Genomic DNA, 26,268 nt, shown 5'->3' on the forward strand with positions numbered 1-26,268 from the left:
GCGGGGTAACTACAGCATGGGAAGTTGATGTACACTACACTGGGGAAGGTACACGGGTAGGTGCAGCTTGGAGAGATGACGTACACCACACTGGGGCAGGTACATGGGGTAGGTGTAGCGTGGAGAGGTGACGTACATTACACTGGGGCAGGTACACGGGGTAGGTGCAGCATGGAGAGGTGACGTACATTACACTGGGGCAGGTACACAGGGCAGGTGCAGCGTGGAAGCTGATGTACACCACACAGGACCAGGTATATAGGGTAGGTGCAGCGTGTAGAGTTGATGTACACCACATTGGGGCAGGTACACGGGGTAGGTGCAGTGTGGAGAGGTGACGTACACAACACAGGGGCGGGTACACGGGGTAGGTGCAGTGTGGAGAGGTGACGTACACTACATGGGGTGGGTACATGGGGTAGGTGCAGTGTGGAGAGGTGACGTACACTGCACAGGGGCGGGTACACAGGGTAGGTGCAGTGTGGAGAGGTGACGTACACCTCACTGGGGCAGGTACACATGATAGGTGCAGTGTGAAGAGGTGACGTACACTACACTGGGGTCGATACGCGGGGTAACTGCAGCATGGGAAGCTGATGTACACTATACTGGGGCAGGTACACGGCTAGGTGCAGCGTGGAGCAGTGACGTACACCTCACTGGGGCAGGTACACGGCTAGGTGCAGCGTGGAGCAGTGACGTACACCTCACTGGGGCAGGTACACAGGGTAGGTGCAGTGTGAAGAGGTGACGTACACTACACTGGGGTCGATACGTGGGGTAGCTGCAGCATGGGAAGCTGATGTACACTACACTGGGGCAGGTACACGGGGTAGGTGCAGCGTGGAGCAGTGACGTACACTACACGGGGGCAGGTACACGGGATAGGTGCAGCATGGGAAGCTAATGTACACTACACTGGGGCAGGTACATGGGGTAGGTGCAGCATGGAGAGGTGACATACACTACCTTGAGGTGGGTACATGGGGTAGGTGCAGCGTAGAGTTGTGACGTACACTACACAGGGGCAGGTACATGGGGTAGGTGCACCGTTGAGAGGTGACATACACTACACTGGGGCAGGTACATGGGTAGGTGCAGCGTGGAGCAGTGACGTACACTACACGGGGCAGGTACACAGGATAGGTGCAGAATGTGAAGCTAATGTACACTACACTGGGGCAGGTACACGGGGTAGGTGCAGCATGGAGAGGTGACATGCACTACCTTGGGATTGGTACATGGGGTAGGTACAGCGTGGAGTTGTGACATACACTACACAGGGGCAGGTACATGGGGTAGGTGCACCGTTGAGAGGTGACATACACTACACTGGGGCAGGTACACAGGGTAGGTGCAGTGTGGAGGGGTGACGTACACTACATGGGGCAGGTATTCGGGGTAGGTGCAATGTGGAGAGGTGACGTACACTACACTGGGGTCAGTATGCGGGGTAACTACAGCATGGGAAGCTGATGTACACTACACTGGGGAAGGTACACGGGTAGGTGCAGCTTGGAGAGATGACGTACACCACACTGGGGCAGGTATATGGGGTAGGTGTAGCGTGGAGAGGTGACGTACATTACACTGGGGCAGGTACACGGGGTAGGTGCAGCATGGAGAGGTGACGTACATTGTACATTACACTGGGGCAGGTGCACAGGGCAGGTGCAGCGTGGGAAGCTGATGTACACCACACAGGGGCAGGTATATAGGGTAGGTGCAGCGTGTAGAGGTGATGTACACCACATTGGGGCAGGTACACGGGGTAGGTGCAGTGTGGAGAGGTGACGTACACAACACAGGGGCGGGTACACAGGGTAGGTACAGCGTGGAGTTGTGACGTACACTACACAGGGGCAGGTACATGGGGTAGGTGCACCGTTGAGAGGTGACGTACACTACACTGGGGCAGGTACACAGGGTAGGTGCAGTGTGGAGGGGTGACGTACACTACATGGGGCAGGTATTCGGGGTAACTGCAGCATGGGAAGCTGATGATCACTACACTGGGGAAGGTACACGGGTAGGTGCAGCTTGGAGAAATGACGTACACCACACTGGGGCAGGTACACGGGGCATGTGCAGCGTGGAGATGTGACTTACATTACACTGGGGCAGGTACATGGGGTAGGTGCAGCGTGGAGAGGTGACGTACATTACACTAGGGCAGGTACACGGGGCAGGTGCAGTGTGGAGAGGTGACGTACACTACACTGGGGTGGGTACATGGGGTAGGTGCAGTGTGGAGCGGTGACGTACACAACACAGGGGCAGTTACACAGGGTAGGTGCAGCGTGGAGAGGTGACGTACACTACACTGTAGCAGGTACACAAGGTAGGTGCAGTGTGGAGAGGTGATGTACACTACACTGGGGCAGGTACACGGGGTAGATTCAGCGTGGAGAGGTGACGCACACTACACAGAGCAGGTACACGTGGTAGGTACAGTGTGAAGAGGTGACGTACACCTCACTGGGGCAGGTACACGGCTAGGTGCAGCGTGGAGCAGTGACGTACACCTCACTGGGGCAGGTACACAGGGTAGGTGCAGTGTGAAGAGGTGACGTACACTACACTGGGGTCGATACGTGGGGTAGCTGCAGCATGGGAAGCTGATGTACACTACACTGGGGCAGGTACACGGGTAGGTGCAGCGTGGAGCAGTGACGTACACTACACGGGTCAGGTACACGGGATAGGTGCAGCATGGGAAGCTAATGTACACTACACTGGGGCAGGTACACAGGTGACATGCACTACCTTGGGGTGGGTACATGGGGTAGGTACAGCGTGGAGTTGTGACGTACACTACACAGGGGCAGGTACATGGGGTAGGTGTACCGTTGAGAGGTGACGTACACTACACTGGGGCAGGTACACAGGGTAGGTGCAGTGTGGAGGGGTGTCGTACACTACATGGGGCAGGTATTCGGGGTAGGTGCAATGTGGAGAGGTGACGTACACTACACTGGGGTCGGTATGCGGGGTAACTACAGCATGGGAAGCTGATGTACACTACACTGGGGAAGGTACACGGGTAGGTGCAGCTCGGAGAGATGACGTACACCACACTGGGGCAGGTACATGGGGTAGGTGTAGCGTGGAGAGGTGACGTACATTACACTGGGGCAGGTACACGGGGTAGGTGCAGCATGGAGAGGTGACGTACATTACACTGGGGCAGGTACACAGGGCAGGTGCAGCGTGGAAGCTGATGTACACCACACAGGACCAGGTATATAGGGTAGGTGCAGCGTTTAGAGTTGATGTACACCACATTGGGGCAGGTACACGGGGTAGGTGCAGTGTGGAGAGGTGACGTACACAACACAGGGGCGGGTACACGGGGTAGGTGCAGTGTGGAGAGGTGACGTACACTACATGGGGTGGGTACATGGGGTAGGTGCAGTGTGGAGAGGTGACGTACACTGCACAGGGGCGGGTACACAGGGAAGGTGCAGTGTGGAGAGGTGACGTACACCTCACTGGGGCAGGTACACATGATAGGTGCAGTGTGAAGAGGTGACGTACACTACACTGGGGTCGATACGCGGGGTAACTGCAGCATGGGAAGCTGATGTACACTATACTGGGGCAGGTACACGGCTAGGTGCAGCGTGGAGCAGTGACGTACACCTCACTGGGGCAGGTACACGGCTAGGTGCAGCGTGGAGCAGTGACGTACACCTCACTGGGGCAGGTACACAGGGTAGGTGCAGTGTGAAGAGGTGACGTACACTACACTGGGGTCGATGCGTGGGGTAGCTGCAGCATGGGAAGCTGATGTACACTACACTGGGGCAGGTACACGGGGTAGGTGCAGCGTGGAGCAGTGACGTACACTACACGGGGGCAGGTACACGGGATAGGTGCAGCATGGGAAGCTAATGTACACTACACTGGGGCAGGTACATGGGGTAGGTGAAGCATGGAGAGGTGACATACACTACCTTGGGGTGGGTACATGGGGTAGGTGCAGCGTGGAGTTGTGACGTACACTACACAGGGGCAGGTACATGGGGTAGGTGCACCGTTGAGAGGTGACATACACTACACTGGGGCAGGTACACGGGTAGGTGCAGCGTGGAGCAGTGACGTACACTACACGGGGCAGGTACACAGGATAGGTGCAGAATGGGAAGCTAATGTACACTACACTGGGGCAGGTACACGGGGTAGGTGCAGCATGGAGAGGTGACATGCACTACCTTGGGATTGGTACATGGGGTAGGTACAGCGTGGAGTTGTGACATACACTACACAGGGGCAGGTACATGGGGTAGGTGCACCGTTGAGAGGTGACATACACTACACTGGGGCAGGTACACAGGGTAGGTGCAGTGTGGAGGGGTGACGTACACTACATGGGGCAGGTATTCGGGGTAGGTGCAATGTGGAGAGGTGACGTACACTACACTGGGGTCAGTATGCGGGGTAACTACAGCATGGGAAGCTGATGTACACTACACTGGGGAAGGTACACGGGTAGGTGCAGCTTGGAGAGATGACGTACACCACACTGGGGCAGGTACACGGGGCATGAGCAGCGTGGAGATGTGACTTACATTACACTGGGGCAGGTACATGGGGTAGGTGCAGCGTGGAGAGGTGACGTACATTACACTGGGGCAGGTACACGGGGCAGATGCAGTGTGGGGAGGTGACTTACACCACACTGGGGCAGGTACATGGGGGGTATGGTGTGTATAACAGTGACGGCAGGTACAGTGTGGACAGTTAGTGTAGGAAAGTACCGTCTTGCCTGGCATGTTACCCCCATTTTTACATGTATGTCAGTTTGTTTTTGCCTGTCTCACTGGGATCCTGCAAGCCAGTACCCCAGTGCTCATAGTTTGTGGCCTGAATGTGTTCCCTGTGTAGTGACTAACTTTGTCACTGAGGCTCTGCTAATCAGAACTTTAATGCTTATGCTCTCTCTGCCTTTAAATTTGTCACTATAGGCTAGTGTCCACTTTTACCAATTTCAATTGGCACACTGGTACACCCTTATAACTCCCTAGTATATGGTACCTAGGTACCCAGGGTATTGGGGTTCCAGGAGATCCCTATGGGCTGCAGCATTTTGTTTGCCACCCATAGGGAGATCAGACAAACCTTTACACAGGCCTGCCACTGCGTCCTGAGTGAAATAACGCACGTTATTTCACAGCCATTTTCACTGCACTTAAGTAACTTATAAGTCACCTATATGTCTAACCTTCACTTGCTGAAGGTTAGATGCAAAGTTACTAAGTGTGAGGGCACCCTTGCACTAGCAAAGGTGCCCCCACATAGTTCAGGGCCCTTTCCTTGGACTTTGTGATTGCGGGGACACCATTACACGCGTGCACTACATATAGGTCAATATCTATGTGTAGCTTCACAATGGTAACTCTGAACACAGACATGTAACATGTCTAGGATCATGGAATTGTCCCACCATGCCAAATCTGGTATTGGGGTGCCAATCCCATGCATCCCCGGGGCTCCAGCATGGACCCCAGGTACTGCCAAACCAGCTCTCTGGGGTTTTCACTGCAGCTACTGCTGCTGCCAACCCCACAGACAAGGTTCTGCCTACCTGGGGTCTGGGCAGCCCAGTCCCAGGAAGGCAGAACAAAGGATTTCCTCTGAGAGAGGGTGTTACACCCTCTCCCTTTGGAAATAGGTGTGAAGGGCCTGAGAGGAGTAGCCTCCCCCAGCCTCTGGAAATGCTTTGAAGGGCACAGATGGTGCCCTCCTTGCATAAACCAGTCTACACCAGTTCAGGGATCCCCCAGCCCCTGCTCTGGCACGAAACTGGACAAAGGAAAGGGGAGTGACCACTCTCCTGTCCATCATCACCCCAGGGGTGGTGCCCAGAGCTCCTCCAGTGTGTCTCAGACCTCTGCCATCTTGAATGCAGAGGTGTGAGGGCACAGTGGAGGCCTCTGAGTGGCCAGTGCCAGCAGGTGACGTCAGAGACCCCTCCTGATAGGTGCTTACCTGGTTAGGTAGCCAATCCTCCTCTGAGGGCTATTTAGGGTCTCTCCTGTAGGTTTCTTGTCAGATAACGAATGCAAGAGCTCACCAGAGTTCCTCTGCATCTCCCTCTTCGACTTCTGCCAAGGATTGACTGCTGACTGCTCAGGACGCCTTGAAAACTGCAAGAAAGTAGTAAGAAGACTACCAGCAACATTGTAGCGCCTAATCCTTCCGGCTTTCTCGACTGTTTCCTGGTGGTGCATGCTCTGAGGGCTGTCTGCCTTCACCCTGCACTGGAAGCCAAGAAGAAATCTCCAGTGGGTCGACGGAATCTTCCCGCTGCTAACGCAGGCACCAAAAGACTGCATCACCAGGTACTCTGGGTCCCCTCTCATCCTGACGAGCTTGGTCCCTGGAACACAAGTGGTGGACCCACGTGACCCAGACTGTCCAGTGGTCCAACTGGCCGAATTTGGGGGAGGTAAGTCCTTGCCTCCACTCCCCAGACAGTAATCCTGTGCACCGCATGTTCTGCACCTACAAGAGCTTCAGTGCACATTTCCAAGAAATCCTTCACGCACAGCCGAGCCTAGGTCCCCAGCACTCTGTCCTGCGATGCTCAGCTCCCTGAGTTGATCTCCGGTGTCATGGGACCTCCTTTTGTAGTGTTGAGACGACTGGCATGTTCAGTCTTCTTGAACCCGTGTTCAAGGACTTCTGCGGGTGCTTCCTGCTTGTGCGTGGGCTCTCTATGTTGCCGAGGGCCCCCTCTGTCTCCTCTCCCAAGTGGTGACATCCTGGTCCTTCCTGGGCCCAGGCAGCACCATTTTTCTCTAACTGTGACTTTTGCAGCTAGCAAGGCTTGTTTGCAGTATATTGCCACATAAAGAACTCTGCATTCTCCAGCACTCCGTGGGACATCTTCTCCACGAAGGAGAACTTCCTACCACTTTTTGTTGTTGCAGAATCTTCGGCTTCTTGCACCCAAAGGCAGCCCTTTTGCACCATCATCCGGGGTTTAGTGGGCTCCTGCCCCCCCCCGTGGACACTTTGGCGACTCTTGGACTTGGTCCCCTTCCTTTGCAGGTCCTCAGGTCCAGTAATCCGTCTTCAGAGCTTTGCAGTCAGTTGTTGTCTTTGCAGAATCCCCTATCTCGACTTTACTGTCTTTCTGGGGTAGTAGGGTACGTTTACTCCTACTTTCCAGGGCCTTGGGGTGGGGTATCTTGGACACTCTTAGTGTTTTCTTACACTCCCAGCGACCCTCTACACACTACACTAGGCCTGGGGTCCATTTGTGGTTCACATTCCACGTTTGGAGTATATGGTTTGTGTTGCCCCTAGGCCTATTACATTCTATTGGATTCTACAGTGTTTGCACTACTTTTCTAACTGTTACTTACCTGATTTGGTTTGTGTGTATATTTTGTGTATTTTACTTACCTCCTAAGGGAGTATATCCTCTGAGATACTTTGGCATATTGTCACTAAAATAAAGTACCTTTATTTTTAGTATAACTGTGTATTGTGTTTTCTTATGATATTGTGCATATGACACTAGGTGGTACTGTAGGAGCTTCACACGTCTCCTAGTTCAGCCTAAGCTGCTCTGCTAAGCTACCATTATCTATCAGCCTAAGCTGCTAGACACCCTATACACTAATAAGGGATAACTGGGCCTGGTGCAAGGTGCAAGTACCCCTTGGTACCCACTACAAGCCAGTCCAGCCTCCTACAGGGAGTGAGTAACACCTGGGCCCGGGGGGCAGATACAGTGGGGAGGGGTTGTAAAGTGTAACACAGGGTGTATTTTAGGGGCATGGGGTGTATGGGGGGGGGCGTTGATGACTTGGGGGGGTGGGAGGGGGTGAGTACTAAGTGAGGGGATGTGAACTATCTCTTTGACTGGGGGCTGGACTGAAAAAGGGGGTCCGACTCTGCTGTGAGTGGGGGGGCTGGACTGAATGTGGGGGGCTGGACTCTGCTGTGAGTGGGGGGGCTGGTCTGAATGTGGGGGGCTGGACTCTGCTGTGAGTGGGGGGCTGGACTGAAAAAGGGGGTCCGACTCTGCTGTGAGTGGGGGGGCTGGACTGAATGTGGGGGGCTGGACTCTGCTGTGAGTGGGGGGGCGGGTCTGAATGTGGGGGGCTGGACTCTGCTGTGAGTGGGGGGGCTGGACTGAATGTGGGGGGCTGGACTCTGCTGTGAGTGGGGGGGCGGGTCTGAATGTGGGGGGCTGGACTCTGCTGTGAGTGGGGGGGCGGGTCTGAATGTGGGGGGCTGGACTCTGCTGTGAGTGGGGGTGCGGGTCTGAATGTGGGGGGCTGGACTCTGCTGTGAGTGGGGGGGCTGGACTGAATGTGGGGGGCTGGACTCTGCTGTGAGTGGGGGGGGCGGGTCTGAATGTGGGGGGCTGGACTCTGCTGTGAGTGGGGGGGCTGGACTGAATGTGGGGGGCTGGACTCTGCTGTGAGTGGGGGGCGGGTCTGAATGTGGGGGGCTGGACTCTGCTGTGAGTGGGGGGGCGGGTCTGAATGTGGGGGGCTGGACTCTGCTGTGAAGGGGGGGGGCAGAGAGGTTGGAGGGGGCGGTAGTTCTATGCCGGGGGGAGGAGTCAGGATGCAGGGGGGGGTCTGGTGCCTCCCCCGGGGGGGGGGGGGCAGGAGGGTCGGTGACTTCAGATCCGGGGCGGGGCCAGGAGCAGCGAGGAGAGGCCGCCGGTGAGTTGGGGGTGCATGAGGGGGTGCCCCCGGGGGGGTTGGTAGCGGAGGGGGTGTCTCTTCCTTGGCCCCTCCCCCGCCGCGGCCATTATAGTTCCCGTTACTTTATTATTCCCGCAGCGCCCCCCCCCCCCCGCCGCGTCTCTGCTTCCTGCCCCCCCCCCCCCCCGCCGCTCCCCGGCGCCCCCCGCACCCCGAGGCCTCAAAATAAAGAACCCGGGGACGGAGCGGAGACTCGGGGAGGGGGAGATAGGAGTGACCCAGAGGGCAGCATTGGCACCAGAGGGGCAGCAGTGGCACCAGAGGGGCAGCAGTGGCACCAGAGGGGCAGCAGTGGCACCAGAGGGGCAGCATTAGCACCAGAGGGGCAGCAGTGGCACCAGAGGGGCAGCAGTGGCACCAGAGGGGCAGCATTAGCACCAGAGGGGCAGCAGTGGCACCAGAGGGGCAGCAGGGGTACTACAGGGGCAGCATTGGCACCAGAGGGGCAGCAGTGGCACCAGAGGGGCAGCATTAGCACCAGAGGGGCAGCAGTGGCACCAGAGGGGCAGCAGTGGCACCAGAGGGGCAGCATTAGCACCAGAGGGGCAGCAGTGGCACCAGAGGGGCAGCAGGGGTACTACAGGGGCAGCATTGGCACCAGAGGGGCAGCAGTGGCACCAGAGGGGCAGCATTAGCACCAGAGGGGCAGCAGTGGCACCAGAGGGGCAGCAGGGGTACTACAGGGGCAGCATTGGCACCAGAGGGGCAGCAGGGGTACTACAGGGGCAGCATTGGCACCAGAGGGGCAGCAGTGGCACCAGAGGGGCAGCAGTGGCACCAGAGTGGCAGCATTAGCACCAGAGGGGCAGCAGTGGCACCAGAGGGGCAGCAGGGGTACTACAGGGGCAGCATTGGCACCAGAGGGGCAGCAGGGGTACTACAGGGGCAGCATTGGCACCAGAGGGGCAGCAGGGGTACTACAGGGGCAGCAGTGGCACCAGAGGGGCAGCAGGGGTACCAGAGGGGCAGCAGGGGCACCAGAGGGGCAGCAGGGGTACTACAGGGGCAGCATTGGCACCAGAGGGGCAGCAGGGGTACTACAGGGGCAGCATTGGCACCAGAGGGGCAGCAGGGGTACTACAGGGGCAGCATTGGCACCAGAGGGGCAGCAGGGGTACTACAGGGGCAGCATTGGCACCAGAGGGGCAGCATTGGCACCAGAGGGGCAGCAGTGGCACCAGAGGGGCAGCAGGGGTACTACAGGGGCAGCATTGGCACCAGAGGGGCAGCAGTGGCACCAGAGGGGCAGCAGGGGTTCTACAGGGGCATCATTGGCACCAGAGGGGCAGCAGGGGTACTACAGGGGCAGCATTGGCACCAGAGGGGCAGCATTGGCACCAGAGGGGCAGCAGTGGCACCAGAGGGGCAGCAGTGGCACCACAGGGCAGCAGTGGCAGCAGGGGCACCACAGGGCAGCAGTGGCACCAGAGGGGCAGCAGTGGCACCACAGGGCAGCATTGGCACCAGAGGGGCAGCAGTGGCACCACAGGGCAGCATTGGCACCAGAGGGGCAGCACTGGTACTATAGGGTCAGCAGTGGCCCCAGAGACGCTGGGCATGTGGGCACCCGGTGGGTTTGCCACCCTTCTCAAGGTAAAAACTCCAACATTTGTGGTACAGCGCCTCGAGTTGTGGCAGGAGCTAGGTGAGTGAGATACTGTGTGCCTGCGTTAATGCACCAGGCCCGCCTCTCTTCGCTTTAAACCACGGGGGCATTGTGAGGGGAGAGCTCCCTTCCTGTGCCCTCTGCTCTCCTTGGAGTTGTTGCCTTCAGTTCCAAGAGAAGGGCTTTTACTGTGTTTTCTTTTTAGCAGCCAGGCTGGTGATATACTGGTGACGTGGCAAAGGAAGAATGGGGCAGTAACAAGTCTGAGTGCAGGGCATCGTGGCACTACGGGGCAATAACAGGACACCGGGGCATCAGCAGATACTGAGGACAGGGCAATAACTGCACCGGGGCAATAACAAGGCACCTGGCCTAGACATGGGAATATAATGACATTAACGACCAAAGAGACAGGGCAATAACTGCACCGGGGCAATAACAAGACACCTGGGATAGACATGGGGATATAATGGCATTAACACCCAAAGGGGCAGGGCAATAACTGCACTGGGGCTGTAACAAGACGCCTGGCCTGGACATGGGAATATAATGACATTAACACCCAAATGGACGGGGCAATAACAGGACACCTAGGATAGACATGGGAATATAATGACATTAACGCCCAAAGGGACAGGGCAATAACTGCACCGGGGCAATAACAAGACACCTGGCCTAGACATGGGAATATAATGGCATTAACACCCAAAGGGACAGGGCAATAACTGCACCGGGGCAATAACAAGACACCTGGGATAGATATGGGAATATAATGATATTAACGCCCAAAGGGACAGGGCAATAACTGCACCGGGGCAATAACAAGACACCTGGCCTAGACATGGGAATATAATGACATTAACACCCAAAGGGACAGGGCAATAACGGCACCGGGGCAGTAACAAGACACCTGGGATAGATATGGGAATATAATGACATTAACGCCCAAAGGGACAGGGCAATAACTGCACCGGGGCAATAACAAGACACCTGGCCTAGACATGGGAATATAATGACATTAACACCCAAAGGGACAGGGCAATAACTGCACCGGGGCAATAACAGGACACCTGGGATAGACATGGGAATATAATGACATTAACACCCAAAGGGACAGGGCAATAACTGCACTGGGGCAGTAACAAGACACCTGGCCTAGACATGGGAATATAATGACATTAACACCCAAAGGGACAGGGCAATAACTGCACCGGGGCAATAACAAGACACCTGGGATAGACATGGGAATATACTGACATTACCACCCAAAGGGACAGGGCAATAACTGCACCGGGGCAATAACAGGACACCTGGGATAGACATGGGAATATAATGACATTAACACCCAAAGGGACAGGGCAATAACTGCACGGAGCAGTAACAAGATACCTGGGATAGACATGGGAATATAATGGCATTAACGCCCAAAGGGACAGGGCAATAACTGCACCGGGGCAATAACAAGACACCTGGCCTAGACATGGGGATATGATGACATTAACGCCCAAAGGGACTGGGCAATAACTGCACCGGGGCAGTAACAAGACACCTGGCCTAGACATGGGAATATAATGACATTAACACCCAAATGGACAGGGCAATAACTGCACCGGGGCAATAACAGGACACCTGGGATAGACATGGGAATATAATGACATTAAAGCCCAAAGGGACAGGGCAATAACTGCACCGGGGCAATAACAAGACACCTGGCCTAGACATGGGAATATAATGACATTAACACCCAAAGGGACAGGGCAATAACTGCACCGGGGCAGTAACAAGACACCTGGCCTAGACATGGGAATATAATGACATTAACACCCAAAGGGACAGGGCAATAACGGCACCGGGGCAGTAACAAGACACCTGGGATAGATATGGGAATATAATGACATTAACGCCCAAAGGGACAGGGCAATAACTGCACCGGGGCAATAAGAAGACACCTGGCCTAGACATGGGGATATAATGGCATTAACACCCAAAGGGACAGGGCAATAACGGCACCGGGGCAATAACAAGGCATCTGGGATAGACATGGGGATATAATGACATTAACACCCAAAGGGACAGGGCAATAACGGCACCGGGGCAGTAACAAGACACCTGGGATAGATATGGGAATATAATGACATTAACGCCCAAAGGGACAGGGCAATAACTGCACCGGGGCAATAAGAAGACACCTGGCCTAGACATGGGGATATAATGGCATTAACACCCAAAGGGACAGGGCAATAACGGCACCGGGGCAATAACAAGGCATCTGGGATAGACATGGGGATATAATGACATTAACAACCAAAGGGACAGGGCAATAACTGCACCGGGGCAATAACAGGCCACCTGGCCTAGACATGGGAATATAATGACATTAACACCCAAAGGGACAGGGCAATAACTGCACCGGGGCAATAACAGGACACCTGGGATAGACATGGGAATATAATGAAATTAACTCCCAAAGGGACAGGGCAATAACTGCACCGGGGCAATAACAGGACACCTGGGATAGACATTGGAATATAATGACATTAACACACAAAGGGACAGGGCAATAACTGCACCAGGGCAATAACAGGACACCTGGGATAGACATTGGAATATAATGACATTAACACGCAAAGGGACAGGGCAATAACTGCACCAGGGCAATAACAGGACACCTGGCCTAGACATGGGAATATAATGACAATAAAAGGACACCCCAGCTTCAGCAGATTGTGAGAACAGGGCAATAACCCTGTGAAGAGGGCAATAACTGGGTAACAGAGCTATATCGGTACCATGGTGTCGTAGTTTGACTTGCTCCAGGCAAGATTGCTGGTTTAAGGATGATAGTACTTTTCTTTATAGGCAAATATGCCAGTCCTACAACAAGTCGCAGCTGCCGTCCCAACCCTCCCGGCTCACAAGCAGCACCTCACCAGAAACCCAACCAGTAAAAGTGTTGTGGTTAAACGGAGATGACCCCTTTCTCACATGAACATCACGTCTCAACCAAACACAGGCAATGACGAAGATACAGTGATGTTTCAATAGGTTTTATTAACAAGACTGTCATCTGCGATAAGTTGCGTGGGCTGCAATGATTAGGATAACGAATAATGCAAGAAACAGAATTGTGAAGACGAGAGTCATTATTAAAAAGACCCCCACCATCTTGCAATAACATGAAATGACACGAGATATGAAATATGTCCTAATACCCTAACATAATTAACCTAATCTCGAACCTAAAGAGAGCTAGACATTATCTGCCAGTACCATGTCCACGAGAGGAGCCCCCCCCACCCTCGTTACCTTGGAATGAGGTCTGTAGCTCAGACTCCGTAGGGACACGAAGACTGGGCCAGTGTCAAGGCGACGTGCAGTATCGATGGATAGTGATGGTGCTGGCATCCGGTCGGAATCCCTCTGACTGTCTGTCTAAGTGAGGAGCATTTATGCAGATCTACTCGGACCCCTGATGTAGTTTGTTCCCAAACAATAGATAACAAGACCTGCTTGGGACGGCAACTTATGTAAACAATTCCTTCGAAGTCGCGAACACCTACAGTTTGTTTATCTTTGTCGCTTGATATTGACGCCTTAGCGCGGTGGCTCTGATAACGTGAAACTAAAACATGGGCCTAACTAGAGTACAAGGCAGCCATCTTAAAAGATATAATTAAATAAATGTGCTATACCAGAGCAAGTAAAGTAGGGTAAAAGTCACTGGGTGACGGGGGTACGAGTCTGCAAGCCAAAGGCTGAGATAACCCCTGTTGCCAATTACAACAAACTAGGATTCACTGCAATGGGAATAGCAGGTAGGGAGCACAAGGCCTCAGGGAAAGCGGTGAGAGGGGGCAGTAGAGCTATCTGCATTAACACCCAAAGGGGCAGGGCGTTAATAGGGCATCGGACAGTTACCATAGATGTATCAATTCTGTGGCATTGAGTGACTCCGGCAGTGTTGCTTAGAGGGATCCTGGAAGCCGGTACCTGGCACAGGTCCCAAGCAAACTCCTGGACACGTTTTGAGATTTCATAGTTCCACCTACGGAAGGCTGTTTGGGATGCACATTTCAACGCTGTAACAACTGTGGGGCATATTCATAAAAAATTCACGCAGCTCAGAAAGTCGCCTTCCTGTGCTGCGTGAAAGGGCAGGAATGCGCCGTATCTAACATTACACAGTACCTTCCTGTCTTTTATCTGCGCTGACGCACAGTGGGCTCCCTAGCACCAGCGCAGGCACCCTTGCACCATGGTACTGTGTGCCGGCGTTGTAAGCAGGATTATTTCTGTGCAGGAAGGGGAACCTTCCTGTACAAAAACAATTCTGGGAGGCTTTTTCCTCTCTCTATGTGCTGCAGAATACCGCTTGCATAAAAGGAGGGGAAAATTAGAAGAAATAAAAAATAATTCTCATTGCACCTCCCCTGGGAGGCGTAAGGTTTTCGATGCATTTCCAGGTCTGCCATTTATAGTAAATCTGGGAATGCATCACAGTCCATGCACCACCCTTAGAACGCCTCCCTGAAGTAGAGCAGTGCAAGGCAGCGATTTGCACTGTGTTGTGTTACTCTAGATTTATCACGCCAGGCAAGGCCACAGAAGGTGGCCTGGCGTGATAAATCTGCCTTAAGAGTTGCTCTTGCACCATGTTGTGTGGTGCAAGAGTGACGCAGTCCTTCATAAATATGGCCCCTGGTGTTTATGGCTCTATGCCAGGGCTTCTGGCACTCTTGCTCTATGGCTGAATTATGCGGCACAGTCTCTTCTAATATTCTCTCACTTTTTACCCTTTTAACATAAACTGATAGTAAAAACATAGAACTGTGCAAATCCAAAGGTTTTTTTAAAAACAAAAGTTACTCCTTTGCCTTATTGTTTTGAAGATGTTCTTTCGCAGCAAATTTAGTGGTAGATTTGTGTACAGGCTGCGTCGCTTTTGCACCATGCAATAAGTGCATGCGTGATGGAAACATTAAGTACGATTTATCAAGCCACACAAGGCCACCTTGCATGGGCCTTACTGCCTTGATGAATCCAGAGTAACGCAGTGCAAATCACTGTCTTGCGTTACTCTGCACCAGCGTTATTCATTCCACAATTTCCCCAGCAAATTACACTCCTCTGTCCTCTAAAAGGCATTGGCAAATCTAGTAGGTGATCCCGCCTGCCCAGGGCAAATATTCGTCTTCTTCATACATTTTGGAATAAGCCCAAACCATACCTCCTACCTGTATTTAGAACTCCACTTGCCCTATTCAGTGTATGCCTGATCTTGTCCACTGCATCTGCTTCAGTGCACCCAATGCCTCAGCAAAGCAAACTCTGTCCACAGCACTGGCACCGGGTCACATGCTGTAAAAGTAAATTCTCTTCATGTGCTTAGGCAGTGTCAAACGTGACAACTGTGCCAGATCATTGTTTCCTAAGTGTATGATCAGCCTATTTTGACACCCCTTATTGGAAAAAACTCTGCCAACAATGTAATTAGGTCCCCCCATCTCATGCCACTCTTTCCCAAGACAACACTTGGCGGCAGATTTACTAACATTTCGCATTGTGTGTGAGAGAGAAGAAATAACATATTTGCAAAGATATGGCACATTTCTGCTTCCTCCTTGCGCTGGTGCACTGTGTGCTTCCTAGCGCCAATGCAGACACCTTTGGGCCATGGTGCAAGGGTGCCTGAGTTATGAGCAGGATTGCATTTTGTGTAGGATGGTCCACCTTCCTGCCCAAAAAACAATCCATAAAAGCATTTTCCTTTTTTTTTAGGTCGAGTATAGCGCGCAAACGCTGATCTTCTCAACATGTTGTAATCTATTCTGTGGGCTTTAACCACGCCCAGCAATTTAATTTGTTCCTGCGCCTGCCTTTCAAAAAATCCTTGTTGTTGTTGGTAAATTCCTTATGTTTGTCCGACCTTGGGGCTGTTTTGATACCGCCTTTGAGACTGACCCTGTTACATGTATTATTGCACGATCGCCCATGTACTTTAGTTTGGCGCACTATTTTTAGGTCAAGCCTAGGCAGCGCGCATGCACTGTCTGCAAGACATGCTGTATTCAATCTATGAGCTTTTAACGATGCTCACTATTGCCATTCGTTCATTGTTGTGCTTTCCTGAAATGCTTCCTTTTTGTTGGTGCATTTGTATAAAGGTCCCTCACTCTGTGTGCTTAGTTCCCTCCCAAGCAATTTCACTAAGAGAACATTTCTGTTGGCCATCACACTACGCCACGCTTCCTCCTGTTACAGCATGTGATGACCCCCCCTTTCTGGTTTCGATTACCTATGCCTGGATGTAAATATACATCCTTTTTGGCTTGCTAAGCCTCTGGAAATGGAGGGACGACACAGCTATACAGGTGGATGTTTTGGTCTGCAAATCCTGTCATAACCAGTTTGTTGAAGTGTAAAGTTTTAGGTACGGTGTCCAAACAGCAGGCTTTATAATCGCTGGATGGACCAAAGCACAAGACAGATTAATTATAACGTAATGTGTCCTTACACCGATGGTGCCTAAAACTCCCAGGACAGTCGTAGGCCCAGGGGCCTCGGTGCTGGGCTTCGTGATGTCTCTCTGATGTCTCTGGACAGCAACATATGCTTGTGTTTACCATTCTCTCCCCTTCAGCAGCACACGCAGTGCCGGGGATTCCCTGGGGAACATTGGCAGCACCCCGAAGCCGTACATTCACCAATGGCTTGCAGATGTTCATGTGTCCTCAGCGCCTCGTTCGTTGCTGTGTCTGTGCTATCATAAGCATCTGTTTTTTACATTGTCAACTCTTAAAACCTATTTCATTCTCTACATTTGAGTCACTGGATTGTGCGATCCTGTGTGCAAGATTTGCATCTTATCAGCCCTAATGGCGCATGAACATAAGATACCACCTCCCCATTTTCGTGTGGAGGATTGTCGACTTATGTATTTGTATTTTTCCTGCACACTGTTGATTTTGGTCTCGTGCTTTGCCTCCAAGTAGCACCTTATGTGGTGCTGCGTTACTGTACCAGCCAAAAGGGAGTCAAAATGGTCTGGAATTATTACTTTTTATAATGAGCGGTATCCCCTGTAATCTACCCTTGTGGAAGACTGATGGCAGGTGTGTAGGTGAAAGCTTCTCGTATTTGTAGTGAATGTCTTTTGAAGTACCTAGGTTGTTTTCTTAATAAAAATATTGATGTTATGCTTTTAATAATTACCCAATTTTGCCCACCTCAACAGAGAGATTGGTTTCGTGTCGACAACCGAGTGATGCCTTCTGATTATGGGCTGGATACACAAATGCGAGGTTAACCGTGGCTTATCCTTCTTGTGTTTTTCAATTGAGGTTTATCAGCAGAGCAGATTGTGATGTGGAGATCTGTCAACAGACCTCATTTTTTGTTCCACATTTAGTCATGAAAATCGAAACCATCTCTGGGATATATTGTTTGACAGAAATGGCTCTATTGCTGTCCTCGAAACATTCAAACCATTATTTTTGGTGTTTCGCATTGAAAGTGTCTTAAATCTGCATGTTTGTCATATATTTCTGATTTACATTTGCTCTCACATGTACACTTGTATAGATAATTGTTTATGCAAAGCATATTTTTATACGAGTACTATTGTACAAATGGTACTCGCACAACTTATATATGATCGAGGAGGGGAGAATCCTTTGGGTCATATTTAATTTACGGATCTAACAGAGTAGGAAGCTTTGCAAGAAAGAAAGCATTGGCATAGCCAATCGGTCTCGACTTTGGGACCTTATAAGTGTTTAACCACGTGCCCAGGTGCTGCATGGTTAAAAACGTATGAGGTCCCAAAGGTGAGACCTATTGGCTATGCCAATGCTTGTTTTCTTTGGCCTCGCCACTTCACAATCGTGGTGGTATGTTGTGTTTCTTTGCAATGTCTGTGGGGTCTTTTTTATTTATTTTCTTTTGCAGTTTTATGTAGCACGAACTTGACACAAAGGTATTGGAGCACTTAATTTTTTTTGCAGTTTTATATAGCGTGAACTTGATACAAAGGTATTACAGCGCTTTACATGAGCACCAGTTACATTACACAACACATTCATTTTTGATAGCAAGGGGACATTAAGTGATTTGCCCAGAATCACAGGGTGTTGAGCCGGTGCCAAGACTCCAACCGTGTTTCCCAGCTCCAAAGTCAGCAGCTCTGGCCCTTACGCCACATCATCTCCCCTAGGGTTCTTTGTCTTGTGCAAGTTGAGGCAGTCTGGGAGTAACTCGTTTTTTTTTTTTTTTTAATATAGCTCGGCCTCAAGCTTGATAGCAAAAATAATCTAGAATTTGGATTGGGCCTCTTCAAATAGAGTTTGGTTAGCGCAAACTCAATACAAAGGTATTACAGCCCTTTACATAACAACTGGTTACATTACACAAGAGCACATTAATTTTTTATAGCAAGGGGAAATTAAGGGGGTCATTCTAACCCTGGCGGTCCAAGACCGCCAGGGCTAAAATGACGGGGGCACCGCCAACAGGCTGGTGGTTCCCCGCTGGGCATTCTGACCGCGGCGGTTTGACCGCGGTCAGAAGTGGAAAACCGGCGGTCTCCCGCCGGTTTTCCGCTGCCCATTTGAATCCTCCATGGGGATTCTGACAGCCCATACCACCATCCTGTTCCTGGCGGTTCGCCCGCCAGGAACAGGATGGCGGTATGGGTTGTCGTGGGGTCCCTGGGGGCCCCTGCAGTGCCCATGCCAATGGCATGGGCACTGCAGGGGCCCCCGTAAGAGGGCCCCACAAAGAATTTCACTCTGCATTGCAGACAGTGAAATTCGCGAGGGGTGCCACTGCACCCGTCGCACCTTCCCACTCCGCCGGCTCCATTCGGAGCCGGCGTCCTTGTGGGAAGGTAGTTTTTCACTGGGCTGGTGGGCGGCCTTTTGGCGGTCGCCCGCCAGCCCAGTGCAAAACCCAGAATACCCTCAGCGGTCTTCCGACCGCGGAGCGGTATTTTGGAGGGGGAAGTCTGGCGGGCGGCCTCCGCCGCCCGCCAGACTTAGAATCACCCCCTAAGTGATTTGTCCAGAATTACAGGATGTTGAGCTGGCACGTGTCATTTAACACACATAAATATAGTCTTAGCCAAGATTTCTCCTTATTGGTACCAGTTTAATGCATGACCTCAAGAGTCAGCAACTAAAAAAAGACCAGATGACCTCTGCAAAGAATCTGCCTCTCTGCAGAATATGCCAGAGTCCCAGAACTGCATTTTCCAGTGGTCCTTCCTCTTTCTAACATGCACCAAGAGGAGACACTACATGCCTAATGTGGGCTACATAAATGATTGTTATAATTTTATTATTATTGTTATTGCACTAGCTGTAGGGTGGGGTTATGAAGAGGAATGGATATTTACGACTTCACTATATATACACATGATGAAGTCATGATGCAGTCTATTAACACAGGAGTTAATATTTTCTCCAAAGTAAAACATGATTCCTATTTATGACTTGTGAGGCACTGAGAATTTGTGGCTTCTTCACAGACTTGGACACATCTGCACTCAGCATCACCACAACATTGATCTGCTTCAGAGCAGAGGTTCACAGCATCTTCAATACACACAGATTCTCCTGTCATGTGACCAGACTATTTCTGGACATCTTCTTTGACTTTAAGAGAGGTCAGAGCTGAGTCATTGCCTAAGAGGGACATGGCTGTCTTAGCCTGTTCTCATTGTGTGTTGTACAGCTGTGCGCTTTATACTGTTGCATTTGGGGATGCACAAGTTACCCTTCAGAGGGTGTATGGTCTAACCAAGCTCTGTTAGGAAGGTGCCTTATGGAGCCACCTAGTGGTTAGGTGAAATTATTGCCAATTTACCTTAAAAACCTAGATGGGGATTGCACCATTGGCGCAGTTTTATTTTGCCCAAGGAGCTGAAAATTGCACCACTCCCTGGCCCAGCTGTTCCAACAGAACGTCCATTGAATGGCTGGGCCTAATTAATTCTCACATGGTTTTTCCCAGTATGTAATGGCATAGACAAGCTAAAAATTATGGAGCGTAATGTGCCTCAACAAGTCTCAGATTATTGTATTCAATATTATAATTCGCACAGAGCTGCTTGCCAGCTAGGAAAGATCTGTGTGATTTCTCAATTACGACTGTGCACCAAACTGTGTCAAAACCAGAAAGGGGACCAAGCATTAGCGTGATATAACACAAGGCATCACCATCGCGGTATCCAGTGCCATGACAGTGACGTGGACAGTGGGCACCTTTGGCTGGATCAATGTCCCCATCCTGGTCTGCATGTAGATTTTGAATGCAAACCTTTTCCCAGCACCTAATTGAGGACCATGAGATTTACTTGTCAAATGATTTCCCAGGAAGCAGGAAGTTGGGCTTATGTGCCCCATAGCACTCATTCTCCTATTCACAGTCATTGCATGTATAGGTTCAACTTACTTGTGTAAATGGCTTGATTTACAAAAGTGGAATATGACTTTGAGCTTATAACTCAATTTACACACACATGATATAACACCTGTATTATGTAACATTAGGTTGGAGTAAATCTGATCTCATGGACGTGGAGTGTGCATTCTATGGTGGGGATGCAATAGAGAGATTGTGCTCACTGACAAAGTTATGAATTGGTAACTACTCACAAACATTCTTAGCCAGGAAATGTTTAGAGCCTTACTGTTGTTACAGACACAAATAAATAATTGTTAAGTAACAGAATGAGGGGAAACATGCCTAAAATTTGTGAAGCTGTGGCTTCTCTACCGATTAAAATCATTTTCCCGGTGGAAAATGGGGGAAAGAGTTGGAAAAGGTAAATGTCTTAGTCATTTTTTCTCATTTGAAATTGTTTTCCATGAGCAGCCATGTATGTGTAGCTGCTTACGATTGTGAGTACTTCCGAAAAGTTGTAACTGTTGCAGGCTTTCGGGCTTACTTCTGGAATTCTTCAAGAATTCCAAAATCAGAATCGAAAATCTTCCCCTCAATGTAGGAGTAAACTTAAGACTGTAGGTTTTCTTAGAGAATGTAGCCCCTTGTGTCTGAAAAAAACACACACACAACTGTAGCACATAATTGGAGAAGCCATGACTGCAGGCCGGGTTGCAGCCGAGTGTCCCCTTCTCCTTGTAAATATTTATGTTACTGTTTCGCTTCTGTAATTCTAACTTGCCATTTAAAATGAAGCCGGTGTTTTGTGGTCATACAGTCTTTGTTCGCTTCTGTACACAGAAGTTTGGCCTAATTTGCGAGTTGCATGTCTTTGCATTCCGAAACAATCATCTCCGGATCACGCTGCAAAGCATGGCTGCTTCATAGCATCTTCAGGCTGGGTAACTTTCCACTTCATAATTCCCAAAGGCCTTACGTACTTTCTTTTCAATTACTTTGAACACTGGATTTTTTTACTTGCTGGAAATGCTTGCTTTGTACCTCTGTCGTCATTCTCCTCTCTCAGAGAGGAGATACGCCTGTGATCTCACAAGCTGATAGAGTGAGTGGCCTATTTATAGAACATCGGTGGCAAAGGAAGCAGTGCACTGCACATAAGCTTTTTGATTTCATTTTTATGTTGCTGTTCTTATGTGCTATATACATATTATAGGTTAAATTGAGGTTATTAGAACACTTTATTGCATGTCGTTTTAGAACACGCATGTTCAATTAAGGACTGGGAAGGCAGGATCCATGCCAGGCTTGCAGGGTAACCACTGTGTAAATAAGTTCCATACAAATGATTTTTATGTAATTCATCTTATGTTGGTATAAAGAAACTCTGACATGGTTCTGGACCTACCTTGGATTCCTAAGAAAACATGCATTTGAATCCTTTTCAGAGCCGGAAAAATTTCCAATGAACCAGCCCTGTAGGGGCCTTACTGGGCACCAATGGTCTAGGTGAAAAAACACTCTCTTGTCCAAACCCAGGCTTCCCGCTCTACTCTGAATGGTCCAGATGGGCAAGAGTTAACATTTTGAGTAGCCACACCACACCGAGTCCAGTCCTAAGCCGAGGGCTGTCATGAGACTGTTAACCCAAGGCAGTGCTTTAAATTAATACAGAGTACCAGCCCTTCTGTATTTCCATTTAAAACACTAACCCAAGGTCACAGATGTGGTACCTCTGAAACGTATCCTGTCAGCCTTTCTCCTGCAACGACAGTCCTGGGAGGGTTGCTGTGGCACCTGGCATACATTAACTACACTCCAAACCAAAACACATTGGTAAACGACATTGCCATTTAGAATGCCAGTAGCTCTAACTCTCACAAATATGAGACCCATTGCATTGCAAATGCTTGTTTCTAACAGGGAGAGGATTTGGCATAACGGCCAGAGCTGTCAACTTCGGAGCTGGGGTATCCAGGTTCGAGATGATTCTGGACGAATCACTTAATCTCCGTGTGCCTACAATTCAGCGCCTTGAGACCCTTAAGGGTAATTTGCTGTGTTTTCCAAACCCTGGATTTATTTATTTATGATGCAAAACGCATCACACATAGAAACAAGGAAGCCATGGGGAGAAATAAAGATATTTTTCCTTATTACGCCTGGGTCTGGGAGGCGTACCGTTTTGACATGTTTACAACTCATTGTAAATCTGGGAGTGTCAAAACCCATGGGTGGATGCGTGATTCACCCACACTTCACCCAGGTGACTCCTCCCTGCCACAAGGTCACGTAAGCCAGTGAAATGCGCTGCCTTGCCTTACCTTGGATTTACTGACCCACACAGAGCCACGCAAGGTGGGGTTGCGTGGCTTAGTAAATCCGAGTTAAGGGGTTACATTGCCTTGCATCATCTTGAATAACGCATGGGCAGCTCAAATCCTTAGTAAATCTAGCCCGCCATGTCTGTTACTGGAAAGTCCAAGGGACTGGCCGTATATATGCTGACCGTGGTACTTCGCTGCCCCACTATCCAAGAAACTGCTTTTCCTGTAGTGGGTCCCTGTACTCAATCTGCAATAAAGAAAACAAAATGAAACCCTCAACTGTTAAAGCACCCCCAAACCACTCCCGACTCCTCTCCTTCCTAATGCACCTCTTACTACTAGAACGTCATCTCTCAATCCTTCTTGTCTTCTGCCATGTTGCTTCAGTCACTGCTCCTATTCTGAACGAATGAGTCCCAAATTGCTTTCCCTTAAAACCCAACCTGTCTGGCACCGTCTGCATCATTGGCAAGATATTTGATGCTGTAATCCGTGATCCGTCTCCATGACAATAAAAATCATCTCTCCTCTTTCCAGACCAAGTCAAAAATCTCTGATGCTTCTTAATAGGACAAATCTGTTCTCTGCCACTGGCCCCTAGCCAACTCCATTTACTTCTGCCATGTTGGTACTTTTAGGATGCACACAGCTGTATCCTCAGCCTGCCACCTTCTAGAAACTCTGCATTATGATCAGTGCCCCAGTCCCTCTTGTACCAACCAACTCAGACACCCTGAAAGCACTGGTGAACATCCGTAACATAGCCAAGCTAAAAACTCTAACCTCAAAAGTGTCATAACACCAAGACCGTAAAACCTACATCAAGCAGGTACCTAGGCCCTGTCCTCTAGACTTACCTGGACCAGTCCTCCGACTGGTCTTGGCCCTCACTGACCTGATGTAGGAAAGTACCATCTTGCCTGGCATGTTACCCCCATTTTTCACTGTATATATGTTGTTTTAGTTGTATGTGTCACTGGGACCCTGGTAACCCAGGGCCCCAGTGCTCATAAGTGTGCCTGAATGTGTTACCTGTGTAGTGACTAACTGTCTCACTGAGGCTCTGCTAATCAGCACCTCAGTGGTTATGCTCTCTCATTTCTTTCCAAATTGTCACTAACAGGCTAGTGACCATTTTTACCAATTTACATTGGCTTACTGGAACACCCTTATAATTCCCTAGTATATGGTACTGAGGTACCTAGGGTATTGGGGTTCCAGGAGATCCCTATGGGCTGCAGCATTTCTTTTGCCACCCATAGGGAGCTCTGACAATTCTTACACAGGCCTGCCACTGCAGCCTGAGTAAAATAACGTCCACGTTATTTCACAGCCATTTTACACTGCACTTAAGTAACTTATAAGTCACCTATATGTCTAACCTTTACCTGGTAAAGGTTAGGTGCAAAGTTACTTAGTGTGAGGGCACCCTGGCACTAGCCAAGGTGCCCCCACATTGTTCAGAGCCAATTCCCTGAACTTTGTGAGTGCGGGGACACCATTACACGCGTGCACTACATATAGGTCACTACCTATATGTAGCTTCACAATGGTAACTCCGAATATGGCCATGTAACATGTCTATGATCATGGAATTGCCCCCTCTATGCCATCCTGGCATAGTTGGCACAATCCCATGATCCCAGTGGTCTGTAGCACAGACCCTGGTACTGCCAAACTGCCCTTCCTGGGGTTTCACTGCAGCTGCTGCTGCTGCCAACCCCTCAGACAGGCATCTGCCCTCCTGGGGTCCAGCCAGGCCTGGCCCAGGATGGCAGAACAAAGAACTTCCTCTGAGAGAGGGTGTGACACCCTCTCCCTTTGGAAAATGGTGTGAAGGCAGGGGAGGAGTAGCCTCCCCCAGCCTCTGGAAATGCTTTGTTGGGCACAGAGGTGCCCAATTCTGCATAAGCCAGTCTACACCGGTTCAGGGGACCCCTTAGCCCTGCTCTGGCGCGAAACTGGACAAAGGAAAGGGGAGTGACCACTCCCCTGACCTGCACCTCCCCTGGGAGGTGTCCAGAGCTCCTCCAGTGTGCTCCAGACCGCTGCCATCTTGGAAACAGAGGTGCTGCTGGCACACTGGACTGCTCTGAGTGGCCAGTGCCACCAGGTGACGTCAGAGACTCCTTGTGATAGGCTCCTTCAGGTGTTGCTAGCCTATCCTCTCTCCTAGGTAGCCAAACCCTCTTTTCTGGCTATTTAGGGTCTCTGTCTCTGGGGAAACTTTAGATAACGAATGCATGAGCTCAGCCGAGTTCCTCTGCATCTCTCTCTTCACCTTCTGATAAGGAATCGACTGCTGACTGCGCTGGAAGCCTGCAAAACTGCAACATAGTAGCAAAGACGACTACTGCAACTCTGTAACGCTGATCCTGCCGCATTCTCGACTGTTTTCCTGCTTGTGCATGCTGTGGGGGTAGTCTGCCTCCTCTCTGCACCAGAAGCTCCGAAGAAATCTCCCGTGGGTCGACGGAATCTTCCCCCTGCAACCGCAGGCACCAAAAAGCTGCATTACCGGTCCCTTGGGTCTCCTCTCAGCACGACAAGCGAGGTCCCTCGAATCCAGCAACTCTGTCCAAGTGACCCCCACAGTCCAGTGACTCTTCAGCCCAAGTTTGGTGGAGGTAAGTCCTTGCCTCACCTCGCTGGGCTGCATTGCTGGGAACCGCGACTTTTGCAGCTACTCCGGCCCCTGTGCACTTCCGGCGGAAATCCTTTGTGCACAGCCAAGCCTGGGTCCACGGCACTCTAACCTGCATTGCACGACTTTCTAAGTTGGTCTCCGGCGACGTGGGACTCCTTTGTGCGACTTCGGGTGAGCACCGTTTCACGCATCCTCGTAGTGCCTGTTTCTGGCACTTCTACGGGTGCTACCTGCTGCTGAGAGGGCTCCTTGTCTTGCTCGACGTCCCCTCTCTCTCCTGGTCCAATTTGCGACCTCCTGGTCCCTCCAGGGCCACAGCAGCGTCCAAAAACGCTAACCGCACGATTTGCAGCTAGCAAGGCTTGTTGGCGTTCTTTCGTCGGGAAAACACTTCTGCACGACTCTCCACGGCGAGAGGGATCCGTCCACCAAAGGGGAAGTCTCTAGCCCTTTTCGTTCCTGCAGAAACCACAGCTTCTTCTGTCCAGTAGAAGCTTCTTTGCACCCACAGCTGGCATTTCCTGGGCATTTGCCCATCTCCGACTTGCTTGTGACTTT

At 50.9% G+C, this 26,268-nt stretch overlaps 2 protein-coding genes across 2 annotated transcripts in view; both read left to right on the plus strand.

Moving 5' to 3' along the window:
- The window catches only part of LOC138302236 (collagen alpha-1(III) chain-like), a 38,568-nt gene that overhangs the window by 3,207 nt on the left and 9,093 nt on the right, over window positions 1–26,268 (plus strand). The window contains exon 2 of the mRNA XM_069242556.1: window positions 22,660–22,785. Coding sequence (XP_069098657.1) covers window positions 22,660–22,785 — 126 coding nt within the window. The remainder of the gene's footprint in view (window positions 1–22,659; window positions 22,786–26,268) is intronic.
- The window catches only part of ST6GALNAC4 (ST6 N-acetylgalactosaminide alpha-2,6-sialyltransferase 4), a 158,913-nt gene continuing 141,312 nt past the window's right edge, over window positions 8,668–26,268 (plus strand). The window contains exon 1 of the mRNA XM_069236936.1: window positions 8,668–8,690. The gene's annotated coding sequence lies outside the window, so the exon portion shown is untranslated. The remainder of the gene's footprint in view (window positions 8,691–26,268) is intronic.

This window comes from Pleurodeles waltl, chromosome 6 (genome assembly GCF_031143425.1).
Source record: "Pleurodeles waltl isolate 20211129_DDA chromosome 6, aPleWal1.hap1.20221129, whole genome shotgun sequence".
Classification (NCBI taxonomy): domain Eukaryota; kingdom Metazoa; phylum Chordata; class Amphibia; order Caudata; family Salamandridae; genus Pleurodeles; species Pleurodeles waltl.